This window comes from Ptiloglossa arizonensis, chromosome 5 (genome assembly GCF_051014685.1).
Source record: "Ptiloglossa arizonensis isolate GNS036 chromosome 5, iyPtiAriz1_principal, whole genome shotgun sequence".
Classification (NCBI taxonomy): Eukaryota; Metazoa; Arthropoda; class Insecta; order Hymenoptera; family Colletidae; genus Ptiloglossa; species Ptiloglossa arizonensis.
This window is the reverse complement of record NC_135052.1, coordinates 16,413,209-16,434,139: the sequence shown is the minus strand read 5'-3', so window position 1 is coordinate 16,434,139 and position 20,931 is coordinate 16,413,209. Positions and strand designations below refer to the sequence as shown.

Below are 20,931 nucleotides of genomic sequence, written 5' to 3'. Positions count from 1 at the left end.
CATTCTTTTATATTGATTAAAATTAATTTTGATCATAACAATTCAATATAAAACTTGCACTGTACATTTTGAAATACAAAGACTGTAAAAATATTTACGTAATGTAGCAACCAAAAAGATATGAAGCCCATAGATTCTTATAAATGTATATATTTATATGTATTATTTTCTTCATTTATTATTTGTATTCATGCTATTGCTCTCAAAAAATATAATAATATGTGTAAGAAAAGTGAACATTTTATTTTTCGAATCGTCATGTTATCCTATTATATAGATAAATCAAATAATGGAGGTTCTTTTGCATGTGGGCTTTAGAATCTATGGGAAAATTAACAACGAATTAGATATATACATATTGTAAAATAAAAAAATTATTTTTACAAGTAAATACTATAAAGAAATATTCATGTTATACATGTTATAACATGTTATTTACAATTCTGTAGTAATTTCATCTTGTGGTCGAAAACCAAGAATTGTGAAGTCATCAATGAGGTATTCTCGAGCAGGTGACCAATCAGATAGAATAGTATAGTTAGCAGCCTCTGTAGTACTTTGAAATTCCCATTGTGGGTTTAATTCATGATCAAGTCCATTTGCTTCACACTCATCTATTGCACATGTTGGTTCTGTTAAAGTTGCACCAGTATTATAAGTATGATTAAAAGTTGAAATGGCAAGTTCTTGAAAATGTGTACTTGAAGGTTTTAGTTGTTTTTGGTTGTCATATACTAATGGAGTTGTTTGTCCTATACTAGATCCATTTGGACTAAGTTTTTCATTGTAAGCTCCAGAACTGTTTTGGCCAAGACTGGAACTTACAGGACTGTCTTTTACATATCCAAGACTGGAACTTGCAGGACTTATACTTGATTTATCACTTGCTTGAAATGTTGTAAGTGGTACATTTGCTTGGAATGTAGTCAGATTAGTTGGAGTGCTTCTCAGTTCATATGGCTGAGGTGATTGTGTGATTGTTACTTGCTGCGGTGAATTCATTTGAACAGATACTGTTGATTGTTGCAAGAACGTCACAAGTTGAGCCACCTTAAAGTATAAAATATATATTCAGTGTAATAACTTATTTTATAAGGTTCATATGAAATGAATGACTTTTTATTGATATATGAAATATTTTAACTAACAGACTCTTTTTTATGCATATAAAAAAGTAACTACATTAGTTATGCTTTCAAAATATATCACTCACCAAAATGTTTTAAAGACTTGCGTGAAAAAGAAGTAAAATTTAAAATAACAAGCTGTTTCAAATGAATTCCTTTAAAATCAACATTTAATCAATTATTTAACTTACTTCAGGAGAACTGTGCCTTTTGTAACGTCTCAAGAGTCTCTCTGCCCATGAAAAAAGTCTCTGCCAATCATCTGGAGGAACTGGTATTTCATCATCTCTTCTATTAATAAGAACTAGTATCCTTGCTAAATCACGTAGAACTGGTCTGTAAATTAAATATACTGTATTTAAAGAATTTATAAATTAAAGTATTATATTAAATATACAAATTATTGTACCTATAAGCTTGTATTCCAACAGCACCATCCCCATTATTTCCTGAATAATATAATTCTCGAACTTGTCTTCTAGTATCATTGAGCATAGAAAGAAATGTATTGCCTTCTCCTCTAAGTGTTGCAAGGTATTTTAAAAATTCTCTTCTCTCTGCACTAAAACACAAGTGAAAACACACTTTTCTTTATAAATAATATTATTTCTTTCATAAATTATAATTGCATTATATATTAGAAATATACCTGTCTTCGAATTGCTGGATAAACTTAGTAGTTTTTTTTTTTCTTCTGTGCACAATTATAGCTCCACATAATATAATAAGGATACATATAGTTGCTCCAGAAACAACTCCTACTAAGATGGCTACCTGACTACCAGTGAATCCAAACATATACCCAGTTTCTTTACAAATTCTACCCATGTATTCATCTCTAGTCGACCAATCCGCAATATGACCTGGTGGACATGTATCCACACAAGTTCCCTGATGTAAAAGTACCGCACATCTAGCACATGTGTCATCTCTGCACCTCTTGCATCCTCCTTGTCCTTCAATACATCCTGCAACTATAAAAAATGTATGTTTTACTTTGCTTACAATAAATGCTTAAAAATTTTAATAAATAATTACATGTGTAACGGTAAGCTAATTTAACACTCTTCATGTATACATATCTTAACCATGTTGGCAGAGCCCTTAATAGATTTGTAAATATCACACCAATTATACATTTACCTTCTTTTTTGCTTTTCTGTCTGTACTTATGTCTCCTAACCAGTTGACCATCCTATTGGAATTACTTCCAACAAAAATTTTCTATACTATAGTCTACTCTTTCTATTTCATCATAGTCCTCTACTTAATGTTCTGGTGTTATATAATATTTGTCTTCTTCTGTCCTCTTCAATCAAGTACCTATTCCTTATTTTCATATTTCCGCACTTACTCCTGACTATTAATTTTGGACTATTATTCTTCACTTGTTTCTTAAAATTATCCTTGTATTAAACCATTATTATATTTTGCCCTTTCTATCTTATTATATTACACTTATGTTTGTATCTTCTTATCATTAAGTATTAATAACCTGCAAACATCTCTGTTTTCATTTTGCAATTGCTTTATACCTTTCTGAATGTATCTATTTCTATTTAAGTATTCTATTCTTTCCTGTACATTACGTGCTCCCAATTTACCTTTTATTTTTTCTTTATATATGCTTTATATAGTTGTTCTATTAAAAAATTATGATAATTCTTATAATTCATTGAATACATATGTATACTGAAAAAGATGAGCAATAATTATTAGGTAATATGAGGTTGCAGATGCCTATTACTATATACATAAGAAACATGCTAGTTTGTTTTCTATTGTGTGTTGAATTCAATTATTCAAATTAGGATTTATTCAATGATCAATTATTCAAATTTGAAGATATAAAGTTTGAATGAAAAATTTTTAATGAAATAAATGATTCTTTTGCCTAACTAAGTAGTTACAGTATGTACCCTTCTATAATTCATTGTATTTCTTCCAATGAATTGTTTTCTTCTTAAGTTTGTCCATAATATATTATTTATCATAATATATAAGAAACTATTCTAAAAATACATAATTAAAACATACAATTTTATGTAAAAAGGAATGTTTGGATTATGTTGTTAATACTGAGCATAACAAGCTTTCTTGATACAATGATATTGTCATACACCTATAGAAAATTGCATTTTATTTATTAAACTTCTTTTAAAATAGTTTTTCGTTAATCTTAATTATTACTATATGCTTTCTAAGAGATGAGTTAATTTTATTTCCATAAATTAGTTATTTAATTAAATTGTGTAACTGGTTTTAATTTGATTGCATAATTTATAAATTTAAAAAGCTTTATTACAAAATGTAATAGCAGTTATAAATCTTATTTATGAAATACATAAGTTTAAGTATTTAATTTTGAATATTTTGAATACTAATACTGAAGAAACTGTAAAAAATTAAAATCAAAATTGAAATTATAGCACAGGAAACTTTAGCTTTATGCAAATATTTATCATGTTTAATAAATTGTCATTGTCTTAAAAATTATTTCAATGAATAAAAATCAACATTTTTTGTAATTCTCAAAATATAGGTGTTTATCTCTATCTGGAAGCATAAAGATATAGATGTATATTTGTAATCTGAAAAATGCTGCTAGCTTATGAAAAACTAACTTATTATGTTAGTTACATTAACATATCTCTCATAAATATGTAATGCCAAGTTTTGAAAGATATTTTGATTACAAACTGTATTTATTCAATATACTATAATATACAGTAAAAATTATAGGTTCATTGGATACATTTTTGTGAACATTTTAAGCATACAAGGTTGCTATACGCATAAGAATTATCATTTAGTAACAATTGAAGCATAGGTATACAATTATTAATACCTCTTATGTATTTTTATTAAATAATATTATTTGTTTAAATTTATTACATTAAGACTTTCCTATTAGAAATAAACGCGAAAGTTTAATGATGTATGTATTTTATCTTAATTTCGTTTAAAAGAAATTCACTTATTATATGCAAAATTTATTCAACATAGGGTAATATACATTTTCGAAAGAGTTTCATTTAAACACGTATGCTTTTTATTATCTCTTCTTTTTTATTAATTACCGAGGTTAAGTGGAACGCCTGACGCTTCTCCCTAAAAGAGATATGTTTCCAGGTCAGCAAAACTGCGATAGCACCGTCTCAAAGTATACATCAGTCCTGTCCAAAGTAGTTCCTGGGAGTAAAGCGACTTCCCCCAGTTTGTCTCCCTTATAATAGTACACAAGCAGACTTTTTATACTTTATATACTTCGTCACACGTCGAACCAATCCTCAAAAATGACATATTATTTAAATATGAAATTGTAGACATACAGTGATTTCTCGCTTAAAGATAGAATTTCTATTAGAAATTTACAATAAGGAATCATTTCCATCAATGTTTTTGTTTCTTTAATTCAAGCAGCCGGCAGCTGTGAATTTAAGAAGTGACTGGTAAAATTTCAAAATGGTACCGTCTCTTTCTACACGAGAGCATTATCAATGGGTTGATAAAACACAATCTTGTTCGGATTATATTTAATTATATATAATTAATAGTTTAACAGAAATTATTCGAATAATTTATAATTAAAAATAATCCGAGATTCTGTTTAGACTCATTTTCATCAGACAAAATTTGCCAATCGAACGGTCTATTTCAGTAAAGATAACTGGCGGCACTAATTATCGTTAATTGATCTTTAAGCAAGAAATTACTGTATTTATATTACTATAAAATAATGTTTACTGTTATATACTGATGCCATATTATATAGGTTGCTTTTAACATATTTGGCTAAACTTTAGCATTGTACGTATACAACTATCTCTTCTCTTCTAATATTGCTACATGTCTGCATGTTTGAGAAAGTCACAACATGTGTTTGCAGGTTTGCGCAGATAAATAACAGATAGAACAACCAAATAATTAAACGAGTATTATAAGATTGATTTCTCAATGGTTTTGAGTAGTCAGTTGAATTTGATTTCAATATAGCGTACTCTTATTTAAAATTGCCTATGAAAGAGTGTTTGAAAATGCAAATTCTTTGAATAAAAAAATATTAAGTATTGAGACACTAATTGTAGGTGAGAACTTGTACTATCATTCTCATCGTTATTCGATACAACGTACAGCACATTCCATTTATATAATTAAACATAGTTCAAATGAGGTCGTATTTGAATCGATTTTCATCGAGAGAACATCAGCAATCTATTAATAATATTCTTATAAAGATATAATGATAAACAGAACAATTTTAATTTTCATTAATGGATGAAAATCGATCCTGCGTGCGTTAAGGATCGCTCTCGCCGGCGGCGACTTTCGCATAAAGTCCAATTTAATTTAATTCTTTAAAGCAATACAATCGTTTCATTTCGAAACGAAACTTTCCAAAGCTTTTAATTTATTTATAAGTATTTATAGTAAAATTTTATCCAATAAATGCAATTTAATTACATCTTAATTAAGTGCAAGAAATTGGTTTATGTAATTTCGATAATTTTCGAAAATATTTAGTTCGGAAAATAAACTTTTTGTTTAGTTACCACATATACTTTACATATGTATTTGCTTGCAAACATTAGTATACTTTCGTCAGTAAGGAATATTCGATGATAATCAAGTGTAAATGTAATATTGAGTTTTGCAATTAAATCGCTTTCTAAGTTTTTTGTACTAGTAATTTTGTGGTCTTAAAGATTTCATCGTAAAATGGTAACAAGCATTTTTGCATACCACTTTCAACACAGTTGTACTTTTCAAGTGTTTTCTACTTTCACAAGAACGATTTTACGCTACCCAGTAAATTAAAAACAGGATTACAAACAGTAAATAAATATTAAAACAATTAGTTACTTATTCTTCGGATAATAAATGATAACACACTTCAAAACAGATATATCTAAATATTGAAAAAATAAATGAAAATTTATTTTAACAACAAATAAATTGCTGCTAATAATCATGTAAATGTTATTTTTTATTCTAGTTTAAGACACTTGTGTTTCAACTACTGCGGCCATTGCTAATAAAAATAAAAAGATATATGGTAAGTAAAATCCTAGTGGGAGAAGCTCTCTAGCTCCAGAGCTTAGCTTGTGCAGGTTTGCTCTAGAGTCTACACTATATTTTAGAGAAGTAACGCACGGGTAGCGAAGGATTTGAAATCATCTTAAATCGTCTTGAATCAAGGAGCGAAGCTCGAGAAATCTCAAATACATTTTGCACAGACTGTTGAGATTGAAAGTCTCGAATATTTTGAAATGGTTAAGGACATTTTTTTTATAAATCTACGAATCGGTTAAATAAGGTTCCTTCTTATTTTTCATACTCATACTGATTGGCGATTCAAATTTTTTGTCTGTAGATCCTTAGCAAATGTTTTCCAGAACGATAACATTCTTAACTCAAAAATACTCTGCACCGCAAACTTTCATAAACATTTTTTGGACTGTGGAGCTTAATACTAATATTTTGAAACGTGGATCTAGAAGTGTTACGAATGTGTAGACAAGCGTAACTTCAATAGAATGAAAACCTGTATGTATTATATCGTGTAATTATTATATAACTAAAATGTTATTTCTGTTCATATTGTAGTTTGCTTCATAGTTGTTACAACTTTAAACTGTTGTATATTGATATTGTAACATGTGATATGTTATTCAATTTTTCCATTGAAGTGTCTATAATATTAATATTGTTTAAATTAATAAATGTTTGAATTACAATATACTTTTGAGAATCACTGTAAGGTCGTTGAAAAGTCGATATGTCGCAAAGGCAACGACTCTGTTGTGAAAGCAAAACTTATGCGAAATATAAGATGAAATCGGTAAATGTGAATGTTGAATTACTTGCAGTGGTAAATATGAAATAAATTTCTTTACGATACTAATTAGATCGAATTTTTCATTTTTTATTCGGTGTGCCGAGTAAACAGGTCAAGGAGTATTGCGAACAGCGGTTTCACTAGAAAAGTTTTATTATGATACATCTTGGCATTTTTTGTATACTCACAGTAAAATTAAAATCTGACACAGATTTAATTGTTTTACGTTTATTACCGTACGATTACAAAATATTATGAATATTCCGCATTGAAAAATTAATATTGTATTACTTATACAAATAGACGTTTAATGTTTACATGTTGTTAAATATTTTAGATTAAAATCTTATTAGGTATTTTCTTTTTCACTTAGAAACTTACTGTTTTCAACTATGTACCTATCCGTGGAATGAATTAATACGAGTATTTACTTTTCCTTTAAATTATTTTACAATGTCGAAGACATATTTTTGTTATGTCAAGAACTAATTATTCTTCTTCTGTTCAAGCCCGTGACAATATTTCTTTTTCGGATATTTTGGTTCGCATGAAATCTATTAAAACTCTCAATTAGCACGAAGGAACAGAGTGTCGTGAAATTAACGAGCACAATTGGTAAGTAGAGCCGGATGGGTAGCAGATGCTCGTGACTAGTGGACGCGCATGCGCATTTATACGATAAGTGTAATACATCCAACGTTACACGTAAAACTAGCAGTTTCACGCTAACAGTTTTTCTATAAATACATACTGTAAAATAAACTACAATAACAATTCAGCGAATTCATCATAATAATTCAACAGTGATTATCACAAAATTGTTATTATTAGCACTAAAATAAATTGAAATACGCAATGTTTCACGTACACTTGTAGTGTGTTTTTTGTACGCTGAAATGAAGTATTAAATATGAAAATTAATTATCGGCTATCCCTCCAAGTTTGTCACTGAATTGTTGATACCCCATACTCAAGGATACAGTTTCTGTAATTTCAATATACTTCTTTCATCGTGCGTACATTGTAGAACAGGTAACTACAGTAACGGATAAAATGATACCTAAAATATTTATTTATTTAAACGATATTAATGATAACGAGTTCATAGATTTTGTCAAATGAAGCAGTGACATTATAAAATACCAAACAAAAAGTGATTAGGAAAAAAGATAATACACTGTTAAAAAAGTATCAATTAATTATATAATTTCAATAAAAAAAACCTTATTAAAATTTAAAGTCCTTCGTGACGAAGAACGGTAATGAAACATTTAAGTAACGATTTATGTAGTTTCTTCTTATTCAACTGCTATTTATATTTTCTTTTATATTTATATTTTATAACAAAATACAATATGTAGAAGATGTGTACTATACACATATGTATTCCTACTAATTTTACGCATAACGAAAAGATATAATGTATGCGATCATTTTGTCACGTGCTGTATGTAGATAAAAATTACAAACGTTTGCAAGGGCGTCCATGTATTAATTTAAAGAGAACGAAGGTTAATGAACTCACGAGTGATTTTAGATGATGAGTGTACATGTATACGTATGAGCGAGGGTATGAATGTTCTAGGAGTGATCAAAGAGTTCAGTCAGAGTCAGAGAGTCAACGAGTAAAGAGTGAAGTCTAGTGTAACTTGAGTTTGTTATTGTAATAAGCGTAGTCTCAGATATAAACATTAACCCTTTAGCTGTAGGGATAATTCAGCTGAACGCTCAGTCGTTGCGATAAGAAGTGCCAATGAAAAGTGAAATCATGGGTAAAATTGTCGATTGTTACTCAACATTGACTGTTTCGATAAATTCTTACCTCGGTCATGACTGTGCATAAACAGCTTTCGCAAACGATAGTCAACATTCGATGCTACTACCGCTACACGCGTGCGTGCGCGTGCACAACATTGTATATATATATGGCGTTAGCTAAGAGAGGCAACTTTTTTTATATTGTATGTATAGACATTCGCATTTAAAGGATTAAGATCCCATTTATTTACTTTAATCGATTTTTTGCTTTATAGTATCATCACCCTACAATATCTTAAGTCACGTTTCTACATGCGCGATGTTGAACGCAATTATAACGCGTTTTCGATGCGCAGTGCCTTTAGAGACCTTCTTTAAATGCTTCAAGTATGTTTAACGACTCGCGCATTGTATGTACGCATACACAAGAATACAGCTTTGAGATCCACGTTAGGAAATCCATATTGCTAAATGTGGAACCACGATTACGTTCCGCTGACATCAAGCCCATAAGTTTACGTACTATATTGCCACATAACAATCACTGGGCTCGGTCAATATAAAGAGAAAGAAAGTTGAGGCTTATACATTCGCGTCCGTACAATAAAATTACCGGTAATTAAATATTCATTCCTCAATTAACTAGATTGTTCATTTTTATTACATAATATAATCACGAAGATTCTTGCGTAGAAAATATTCATGAATAGAGAGGAGGCAATTTTTAAAGAATCACGCGCTTGTAAAATGTATATGACGGTCGTTTTATACGAATACTACTTACAACAAATAAAATAATTAAGAGTGCAGTTAAAATTGTTTAGAGTTCATTAAAAAGTATAACCGAAATCTCATAAATCTTATCGATCGTAATATTTCAATGGTATTTTCAATCAAACTTTGTAATTTCATAGATTTTTGGGATATTTTATAGCAATATTCGTAATTAAAGATTCAGTTCGTGTTGTTAGCCAATGACGCGATGTATGTATATGTGTATAGATAGCGCGAAACTCGCTTTCCAGTATTCCGTGTGCATTCGCAGTAACGACTGGTAAAACATTGGGAGAAAGTCCTGGTCACCTTTTACATTTCAGGCTACGAGTTCATAGAACTACATTTTACAGATTTCCTACTTGCAGAATGATCCGTATCTTTATATTTTAAGCGATTATCATTCCTAGCAAGAAATTCAAGTGGTTGCGTAATTTGGATGTAATCACAGACCAGCGCCAGGAACTGTGTAATAAATGACTTACAAAAACGAAACCTTATGCTTGGGAAGATATAGTTGATTTCAATTAAATTTAATACGTATAGTTTGTGTTGCAAATATGATACATAAGAACAATGATACAGTGGATTATTCCGAAACATTATATTTTGTACCTCAAATATATAAGATCCGGCTTGATTTACTGCATATAAACATACCCGGTACATTTACCACTTATAATGTCAACATTTATGAAAAATAAAAGAACTGTTAAAAATACCATTCACTTTAAATATTACCAGACAACCTAATTTTGATTATACGTGATACACCGAAGCCTTTCTTAGTTAATCGATAAAAGAGAAATTGCCATTTAAACACGTATGAGAGCTTTCCACATACCCACGGTCAATTTAGCTATGTAGAACGACAATCTGCATCAGTGACAAAGTAGGAACCGAGTTCTCTCCTAAACGTTTCCTTATTGCGGAATCCGTTCCCATTTCGCAAAGTGGAAGTTCGTCAGTCACCGTGTGACAATAGAAATCTAAAGTGGGAGAAATTTAATAACGCCACCAGTATGACTTTAAATAAGACACAGTAATTGCTTCATATATGTTTGACAAAAGTGTCGAATACAATAGGTTTGTAATTCTATGAGAAAATAATTGACATAATAAGGCTCTATATGTTATCTAGTAGACAGATAAATAGAATATAAATTGAGACGGATGGAGGAATTAACTAGTTAATATGTGTTACAAAGACGGCAAATTTAGAAAATTAACTCGAACGACAAATTGTATGCAATAAATGAAACACGTAATGAGTACCTGATACATAACTAAAAACAGAATTAAGCAATGACCTACAGGATTAAACACCGCTTTCAATGTGTATCAAGATCCTGTACCTGTTATTGTCTTTCATATCTGGTTTCCTGTAACCTTGAACTTATTGTGTTGTATACCATTGAATCCATCTCGACAACTACTTGCGTATAATATAAAAAAATTGTAGTCACTTGTAATTTAAAATGTATTGAAAATTTCGAAAAATAATTTAATCTATCGTGTTCCTTAACGCATTTGCATCAGAAATGGATAAATCAGTTCACTTCACCGATCATTATCATGAGAACGGGTATATCCGGGCGCAGTAATCCGATCATTATCATCAGAAACGGATTGATACGCATTTAGTTTCTCACACGAATATAATTTAATTAGGTCACTGAATAAGCGTCCCCAATAAGTATTTTTAATTTTTATACCTAGGTTATACATTTATCTCTATCATAAATATTTTAATACCACAAACCATGATTAATTTTTTTTAAATTTAATTTACAGATATAAAAGTAAAATACTACATTTGAAAATGTATAAAACCTTCATATTCTATTTATAAAAATAGAAAAAATTTATTAAAGATGCAATAGTAGAACATTCTTTCTCTTTTGTCTCAAAATTTGCTAGCTCGCTATATAGTTGATTATATATAAGATAAAATAGTTTTACGTAGAATATGTTAATTCAATTTCATATAACCTCCGAATTGTTGCCAATATACATTAATTAAATTGACAAAATGAAAGTTAAAAATAAAATTTTTTCAAATTAAAGAAGAAATTTTTGAAAGTATGGAAAGCTTTAAAATATTAAAGGAAAATAAGTAAACGAACTTTCCCGGTTTCTTTTCCATGAATCTAAAGAAGCATTATGTTGAACAATGCTTCGAAACTTTCTGTAAGAAATCTCTGTCACCGCACTGTCGAAATTGTGGTAGTACCAGGAAGTGACCAAATTCTGTTGGAATCCTAATCGCGTCATGGTAGTAAAGCAGCCTCGATTCTCGATTGAATGTTATGCGCATGACTGCATAGACTATATTACACTATTGCAGCCTCAATGTTCCGAAGAAAAAATGTTAGCAAATTTTTCTAATTGTTAATACTGTAGATTAGTTTGATAAACCTTAAAAAGTTCGATTTCCATACTATAAAAATAATTTTTAAATGCCTAATGTTTTAACTTATAAAACATCTTTCATTTCTCGCCTATTATTTTCAATTTGGATTTCATAAAATAAACAATTTTTAACGACTTTCTTGTTTCAATTATATTACTCCGAAGAAAGTAAGTTTGTGATCTAGAAAACAGCCTTTGCTGACAAATCATCTTGAAATGTAATGTTTACTTTCTTTATTTAGTAACGTTTTGTTTAAAACTGCGCGTATAATAGAAGTTCGTTTTAAAGAAAAGTACTATAAAAACATGACTTTCCGCGATATAATTTTAAAAGAATTTCGCTACATCGATTGTAAATTGGCTAATTATTGTTCCATATCGATAGTGTTAGCATTTTCACTATTTTCACAGCTATCGGGAAACATACGAACGTTCGCCTGCGAGTTACTTAATTTTTTACTAGTACGTGTTAACTGTTCGATACGAGTGGTGTATCAGTTGGCCAGTATCGTCGCTCGAGTTTCTCGTGTTTGTACAAATAAGTAACTGTACTTCGCAATTTACTCGTGATCCCGAAGCGAGTGAGCGAACGGTCGGTACATAAGAAGAACAGAGAGACCTGTACACCGAGAATTCGTTCCTTGAGAAAACCAGTCATTACGTAACTTTGTTAATGCCAAGACCTATCCTGCCTCCAGAAATATACAGTTATAACTCATGGATCCCGTGAAATGTAAGTAAACTGACTAAGAATGTGAGACGTCGAACGTTACGTGTTTCGAAGGAGGGACGTGCACTGTCGCGTGAAATGCACCGGTGACCTAGCAACGTTGTCCGCATAACAATGAAATCACATTTCACTTTACGAATTTGAATTCATGTTTTCGAACGTTCACATTGGTACATCAAAATGTAGGTACATGGTATTAACCCATTACATACTGGTGTCCTATTTATATGACATTAATAAAAAAAAAAAAAAAACTTTTTACGTGTATATTTGAATATTCCACAATTTACATAGATCAGTGTTTCACTACAAGTTAGTGCTTCACTTCAACCATCTACGAGTTAATGTTTATCATTTGCATTATTACTGTGTCGGTAAAATCAATGACCAAACTGTTGTACTAATGAAATATTAAATATAAAATAAGGCACGTTTTTAATGGAAATTCAGGCGCGATTATTATTATCATTACCGAAGGTCACTATTTTAAACACTTATGCATCACCAGGGTCTATCTGAATCGACAAATTACCGAAATGTTCCTTCTATTTATTGAAATATAATATTTTCCTCTATAACTGATCTTCTATGCCATTTGAATATCTTGACGAACTCACAGGTCACTGTGTCTCATTTTAACAGGCACTGTTAGAAAATAAAAGAAACTATGTTATTCCATTAAAAAAAAGAAATTAGTGACCGTAAAATGTACTTTAGATTTTCACTTAGAATAAACAGAAACGACTGAAATCAAGTGTCTTTTACGATCTTTTCCATTTATAATTTGATTGATGTGAAAATGAATTCAAGGACTTCCCACTAGGTGCCTTTCAAACAGGGTATATTAACTCTTTCGGCGGTAAAGCCGCTGATATTGATCGTATGTTGCGCGTTAGATACTTATAAACATTTGTAGGAATCATCTTAGTAAAAGTTGTACGTGAGTTCGTCAGACTCTGTAATAAAGAAATTTGTAAAAAAATTGAGCCCAGAAGTTGTTTATCGGATTATCGATTCTATTTGATTTCGAGTCTACAATAAATGTAATCAAACGATAAAAAGAACTGTAAAATTGAGTAAACTAGAAAAAGATTACTACCGACGTGGTGGGAAAACTATGCGGTCATGGAACCACTACATATACGCATTGAAAACCGTTAACAGTGTGTAAATCTCAAGGTTAGTTTTCTTGAGGCATGAATCGTATGAATCGCATGCATTTGAATGTTACAGATATACATATTTTCTATTTGTAATTGAGAACATATTCAAAAATAGTTTTTCACCGAAACGTAAATGTATCTGTTACTTCTACGAATAACGAGTGAAAAAAGAAATCATTTTCACTAATGAAAAACATTATACAATTTCATATTTGTGATTACTTTTCTAAATACAATTTTTAATTTGTTAGTAAATTCAAATTTTATGCTCATCCAAATGAATGACAATTGGTATGAAGCAAAAATTCTGCCGATGAAGACCATCTATTGCATTTAAAAGAATTAAGTAGTATTAAAAAAAGCTGTAATATTAACGGAAATCCAATATTATCTAAAATAGAGCTTCATTGGAGCCCTACTTTTGAAGTATGACATAATATTTTATCAAATTATTAAAAGTATTCAATAATAGATTAATAATATTTTTTATTATTATTATAATTAAACCTTATAAAAGACATTATAATATTAAAAAATTAATTAATTAATCTAGTAGAATGATTGCCCCAAAATTCAAGCATGTTCAATATTAAATAAAACCATAAGGATAACATATAATATTAAACGAAAACTGCTACATATTTGATTGCATTTTCATAAATTTATTATAATATATTATAAATGTGATAAATACCAATAATAAGTTTTATATATACAGAACATCATTCTAGAATATTATAATTAACTTATTTTCGTCCATTGCAATGGTTTAATTATAATAAAATATGAATTATATTAAATAAAGAAATTAAATATTAAATATTTGCAATTGATTAACTTTTATGTGACCCTATCACCTTATAAGAACTTTTTCATTGATTTGTAATATTCAAAAATTATTTTCGTGAAATTCGATTGATTAGAGAACACGTAGAGGGTTAGATTGTTCTTGCGGAAATTCGAGGCTAATATTTTATTTTATCGCACGAGTATTGTATTTCGAAACTGTTCTCATCGAATTAAAGTCCTTTACAGGAGGTAACGAGATAGCCGAGGATAAGAGAAACAGAAAATGATGAAGGAGGGGACAGAAGAAGGATGCAGATGTTTCGCTGACGATGAGTTACCAGAGCCAAGGCGGAAGTTGTCAGACCGGATGCCGATAGTAAGATCGCTATGTGCTTTATAAAAACTTAATTTTGGACAATATAAGTTCCTGGTACTCTTTAAAATATGTATCAAGCTACATGATTTCCTACTGAATACTTTAACAATTGGAACATACATTAACAATAAATTTACAATTCACTCAATTAATAGAAAGATACGCGTAATATTGTAATTGTCATTTTAATTTTGTAGTTGATTTTATTTCTCAGTTTCTCATTCTCTTTGTATAAAAAAAAAAAAAAAAAAATGAAAATAATAATACGAGAGATATATTATGTATGCAAGAAATATAAAATTGTGACACAAGTTTATCGTATATTCGATAAGACACATTCGATATTCACTGTGATTGAACATACTTGCTATATTTATGCAAACCCGATAAACATTGAAACGTGCGTATTGTTCATTCGGTCAACTTACAATTAGAAGCAGTTGTGTGTAGGTGAGAAGGAAAAAAATCCAAGCGCGAGGCCAAGTTGTCGATACGTGGAAAATGCGGGTCTTGTTCGGTACAAGTTAGTTTGCCCTGCACTGGACACATGGATCGGGCTAGATTCGTAGAAGAAAACGGTACCTTGGAAAATCAAATGGGAGTTCGGCGTGGATACTACCGTTCCCACTTCCCTTTCTACTACCAGCTCTCTACGTCGTACGCTACTCGAAAAAGTCTAGATTCCGCTTACCTACGGTGCCTTCGAGATCGAGTATGGTTTTAGATAAGCAACCTTCCACCGCTTGAACTTAACGAACCTGTTACAACTCCTGTTAGAATTGACTCGTTTCTAGTGTAAATGTAGAGTGAAATTTTTTCCATAATCTTTCTTCCCCGCAAACAACTGGAAACTTTATCGTTTCCTTCCTAAATATTAATTACTTGAATTTTTGAATAAAAGATTAAAAAATGTTGACAAGTATTGGTACTTCTCTCCGTTAATTGAAAAGTAAAATAAGATAAGGGGTGCAATGAAAACATAAACAAAAATTCATTTGAATTAAAATTGTTACTTTAAAGTTGTTACAAAGTTATCGAGGAAAATAGTTTTTACAAACTTTAACCTTAAATTGTTTTCCTTATGGAAATTGCAGCAATTTTCAGATTTGGTTTGTAAATAAATCAAATTATTCTTTATAGTCATTATCAAGGTACAAAATGAATTTTAAAATTGATTAAGAATTACAATTTTACGTACGTATCTAGTTTGACTTGTAAATTATATATTAATACAAATCAGTTCAAAACTTTGACAGTACCCGTAAGTAAATCAATTCGCAGTAATTGAATTAATTAGAATATCCACATCGGTGCAAAAAAAATTTAATGAAAAATCAATATTTTGAAACCAAGTACACCTTCAATATCAATATTTGTTTAAAAATATGAGAAAGAACATTTAATGAAACAATGTAGGTAGGAATAAACGATTATTACTTTCTAATCAAATAAAAGACGTGATTACAATCTGGAGTAATACAGATAAAATTTTTGTTAATTTACCGTGAGTGTAAAGGAGAAGTCATCACTTTTCAACGCTAAAACATTATTAACTATTCTGAATAGCGCACATGCAAAACATTAACTATGAGACGGTGACGGTACAATTCTACTAATTAAAAAAGCCCTGGGTAATCTTTTCATCTAAATGATAGCTATGGTACTACATTGAGCAAGTTGCTCACAGGATGCTACCGCTTATCGAACTATCTAGTGATGCGCTCGTAACACGTGCATACGATAAAAGACTAAGTGTATAGTGCTAACCCCGGACATGGTTGGCGAATTATAGAGAACACAATTTTGCAACGGAAGAATGAACGTAATATACGTGAAAATGTCCCCGAATGCATTGCATGGATAAAGAATTGTGGCATGTCTAGAAATAAATTTCTGAGTTTCCCGAAGAAGTATCAATGTAATTAAGTATAAACAACATTTAAAGAAACAATGTTAATTAAATATAAATTTCTTCAAGGGTCAAGAATGTGTAAACACGTACGCCCAGCGTTGTGACTATACTAAAACTTTTATTTTATAAAATATAAAATAATAATATACAATATTACACAAAATGGAATAAAATACATATTTGTTATACGTATATATGTATAGAGCAGTTCAGCACTATAAAAGTGTTGGGATAGAAATTGCCAGTAATCTTACTGGCATAAATACTAAGTACCTACTTTCTACTTGTAACACGATATAAAAAGACGTTCTAAGTATTCATACATGAGTTTCGCTTTCAACATAATTATTAATAGCCACTGCAATCTTAGGAAAAAAGATGGATAAAAACTGATAAATTCATGAAATCACAGCCTTCTTGCAAAGAAAGTATTGGAGTAATTACTTGTTTCTAATGGAAATACATTTAAAGATTTTTCATCGCTGTTTATTTACGCTAACTTTTAAATTTCTTCTATCGTCCAAATAATACAACATTGGCTGTAATTTACTCGAACCATTTATACCTTAGCATATTTTTCTATATTTAAAAATGCGCGTATAATCTTTTATTAGTTTCCACAAATATGATGTATAATGCCGTATATGATCATGTAAATATAAAATATACTTACTCTGATTAGCAAAAAAGTTTTTACCTATATAAATATATAATTGATTAATACCTAAGAAAAAAATCAGACAATTATTTTAATTTTATATTTTTATGTGGAGTGATACTTTTATGTAACGGAAATACAAGAGCACAAATTGCAAAAAGAATTGTGAACAAAGAACATTTTTAAATTCAAATTCATTTTGCTAAGATAACAAAATGAACAATAATTTAAAAATTATACGCATACCTGCAGCTGATTTAATAAGTATTTTTACTACTTTAAATGCTTATTACGTAGTTTTGAATTGAGAAATTATGTATCAGTTCATTATAATTTTGTTTTTTTGTCCAAGAAAAATCTTCTTCGACACATATAATATACAAATAACATTGACGCGTTTTTGCAATATTGGTTTTTGGGAGCCCCGTTTGATCGGGACCCAAAACAGAAATGTGGCTTCATTCAAAAAATAACTACATCAATCCCAGTTTCTAGAACTATACCTGTATATATTGAAATAGTTACATGATGTCAATAACCAACACCTTCACTTAGCTAGCATGTAACTCATATGAGAGATATAATAAAATAGTACATTGAGTAAAACGTGAAGAAATGTAGATGTAACTATGCAGCAAACAAAAGAAAAACTATCAATCAAATCTTTTCTCCTTTTTTTTACATTATCTCGTATCAATTACTGTGTTCAGTAGCCAAAACAAGGGTTTCAAATTTCGTGTCACAGGAGTACGTTTCTAGGAATTGACCATATCGCTTATATCGACGACACGTATAAAATACTTTTCGTGTGCCTTTCACTAGACCTCTATTTTTTTAAATGTCGTTTAACAAGTTTCATCAATTTATTCCAATCTTTTTATACTATGCATAAGATTAGTGTTTAAACGATCAAATCTATATGCTGGGATCTGTTTATAGCGACAATAAATAGGTGCAAAAATACTTTTTACCCTCGTTGTACGTACATACGAACGAAATGAACAATAATCACTAAGATGTTTCTTTTCACGCGAAAAAATGCCTAGAATGTATGACATTTATCATACAATATGCTATAACTCTAAGTGCCACGATTATCTTCTAGAAGATTTTATAGAGACATTTCCATCCTAGAAGTATACCTTTCCCTTGCAACTACGGTTCTGTCCAGTGGTAGTCTGTCCTAGTCAGGGCTGGTAGCGTTCTCTAACCTAGAGTAGCTCGCACACAATCGCGCACTAACAACGCAAAAACGATTCTTGTCTCCTTTCACTTGCACAAACAAGTCACAAACATCTACTTCATTTCATTCATCATGATTGGTCGCATAACTCCATTGTATAAAATTTTATTAACATCTCCCCGACTTGACAAAATAATTTTCGCATGAATCCTTAAATAATGTATAATTGTATGTAGTTTTATTTACGACATTATTCTATTGTCTAAAATTTTATTTTTGCCCTCCACTAAATGAATTCCCAAAATCTATTTATTCATCTATGTAATAATTCGTTTTGATTTCCATAAATATATACTCAATTTTGATTTGTCAATCTACGTAACAAGATGTAAAATATTTAATTTGAAAATATTTTTGATTAAAATAACTTAATCGCTACTATAATGGTTGACAAGTAAAATAAACATTAAAACTTGAGGCAAATCAATAAATACAAAAAAAATTTTCGCTTTTTTAAAGAAATTAATAAAAATAAAGTTTGAAAGCTTTTTTTTCTAATTGTTATATTTTATTAAATAACGCTACTTTATATCAATTTATTTTTTACAGCATATAAGATATATTTAGTATATAAGAGTTTTGAAATTCATAAATATTTACACAAATATTTCATAAAATAGTCAATTAAATATAGAATACTGTCTCTTTCATACACTGTAATTATAATTTATAATATATATATAATATTATATGTTATATAATAATGTATAAATTGCATAAACTTTATCAAAAAGTTGTATAATCTAAATTTTTTTTAAATTTTAATACATCGAAAGTAAACTGTACTGAAATTGTTACTTTGATATTATTCCTCGACAACTGTTACAAAAATCATTTAATACAAAACTCACGACGGGAACACAACTGATACCAAAAGAGGATTTCTAGTATCATGCACATACGAACTCGTAAGCATTGAAGACCAATTAGCTTTAAGATGATCTTGCTGTCATGTCAGTCACAATGATGCGTTTCATACAGTGACGAAATATACTTCGAGGAAACATACTCTTTTTACGACTAGTAACATCTTGCGATTTATCACATAGAGTATCTTGTAAATTCAAGGCGCTTAATTGCAAATTATACAATATAATGCGAGGTTTTAAATTTTGTGTAACACTTTAACGGCCGTATGTGTTTTATTGTCATACATCAAACTTGGGTGACATACGATTCTCGTCTGATAATTAAAATTGAATAGAAACATTAGGTCTACAATGAAAAATTATGTAAATTTTTTTACTTAATATCGAAGATTTAAATTACATCATATGTTGGAATAATATTCTGTTGTGACACTAAAAATTTAAATTTAAAAAGCATTTCCAATATATTCGAATTACAATGTACGTTATTATTTCTATTTCTCGATTCACACATTTATAGAATTATAAGTATATAATGTAGTCACAATTAATTTAAATGTGTAATGTATTATTAGAAATTGAATTATTATTAATATTTGGAAGACAAGGGAAGCATATGTCAACAACTATAATTGATAAGTACTAATGAAAATTATGCAGTTAAAAAGTTATATAGTAAAAATTAATTATAAACGTGTATGCCTACTGTTAACAAAACATGTTCGTGTTGTTAAAACTTATTGACCTGCATATTATGAAAGAAACAGAACCATAAACATATAAGAGTTAGCGCATAATAACACCAGAAATAACAAATGACAGGAAATAATAAAAAGATTTGATAAATCAAACTAACCACGTGTATCTAACGTACAGAGTACCATAACACAATATAGTTCATTTTTATTACCTCGTAATTCGTTTTCGGCCCACGCATAATCCACAAGACAGGAGAAGAGTGCTGCACTAAACTTCACTACAGTTGATAAATTACCCATTTTGAGTCGACATAATTCCTATGTCGCCACAAAAGTCACAAAACTTCATGAAAACTTAACAATCATTCAGTCACTCGATATCACATCCATCTCTCACGGCAGTCGGTAGCATACTGAAGATGCAGATTCTACTAGAAAGTGGGAAGACTTTTTATTCCCTAACCAGTAATGTGAAGATTAAAACCATTGATATATTAGAGATAAGACTCACAACGTTGCATACCTTATTTTAAATTTCAAGATGGCGCATTGAGCGCGATGTACGATTTCATTCTTACATTCA

At 29.7% G+C, this 20,931-nt stretch overlaps 1 protein-coding gene and 1 long non-coding RNA gene across 3 annotated transcripts; one reads left to right on the top strand and one right to left on the bottom strand.

The window, feature by feature from the left end:
• Window positions 1-187: 187 nt before the first annotated feature.
• On the bottom strand, window positions 188-20,763 carry T48 (FU domain-containing protein T48). Its single transcript, XM_076311598.1, has 5 exons — window positions 20,561-20,763; window positions 1,777-2,101; window positions 1,537-1,689; window positions 1,319-1,463; window positions 188-1,050 (listed from the first exon to the last, which is right to left on the bottom strand). The coding sequence occupies exons 1-5, from the start codon at window positions 20,646-20,648 to the stop codon at window positions 436-438; spliced, it is 1,326 nt and encodes a 441-aa protein (XP_076167713.1). The 5' UTR covers window positions 20,649-20,763; the 3' UTR covers window positions 188-435.
• On the top strand, window positions 12,426-15,882 carry LOC143147350 (uncharacterized). Of its 2 annotated transcripts, none has more exons than XR_012992242.1 (3): window positions 12,426-12,643; window positions 14,839-14,968; window positions 15,409-15,882. It is a non-coding gene; the product is annotated as an uncharacterized LOC143147350 (long non-coding RNA). The 2 variants fall into 2 exon arrangements; XR_012992241.1 differs by having other exon boundaries at window positions 14,829-14,968.
• Window positions 20,764-20,931: the final 168 nt, after the last annotated feature.

Coding starts and splice junctions, on each gene's coding strand:
- T48 (XM_076311598.1), bottom strand. CDS start 20,648: ATGGGTAATTTATCAACTGTAGTGAAGTTTAGTGCAGCACTCTTCTCC. Junction 2,102..20,560: donor GGCCGAAAACGAATTACGAG/GTAATAAAAATG, acceptor CATTTTTTATAG/TTGCAGGATGTATTGAAGGA. Junction 1,464..1,536: donor GTTGGAATACAAGCTTATAG/GTACAATAATTT, acceptor TTTAATTTACAG/ACCAGTTCTACGTGATTTAG.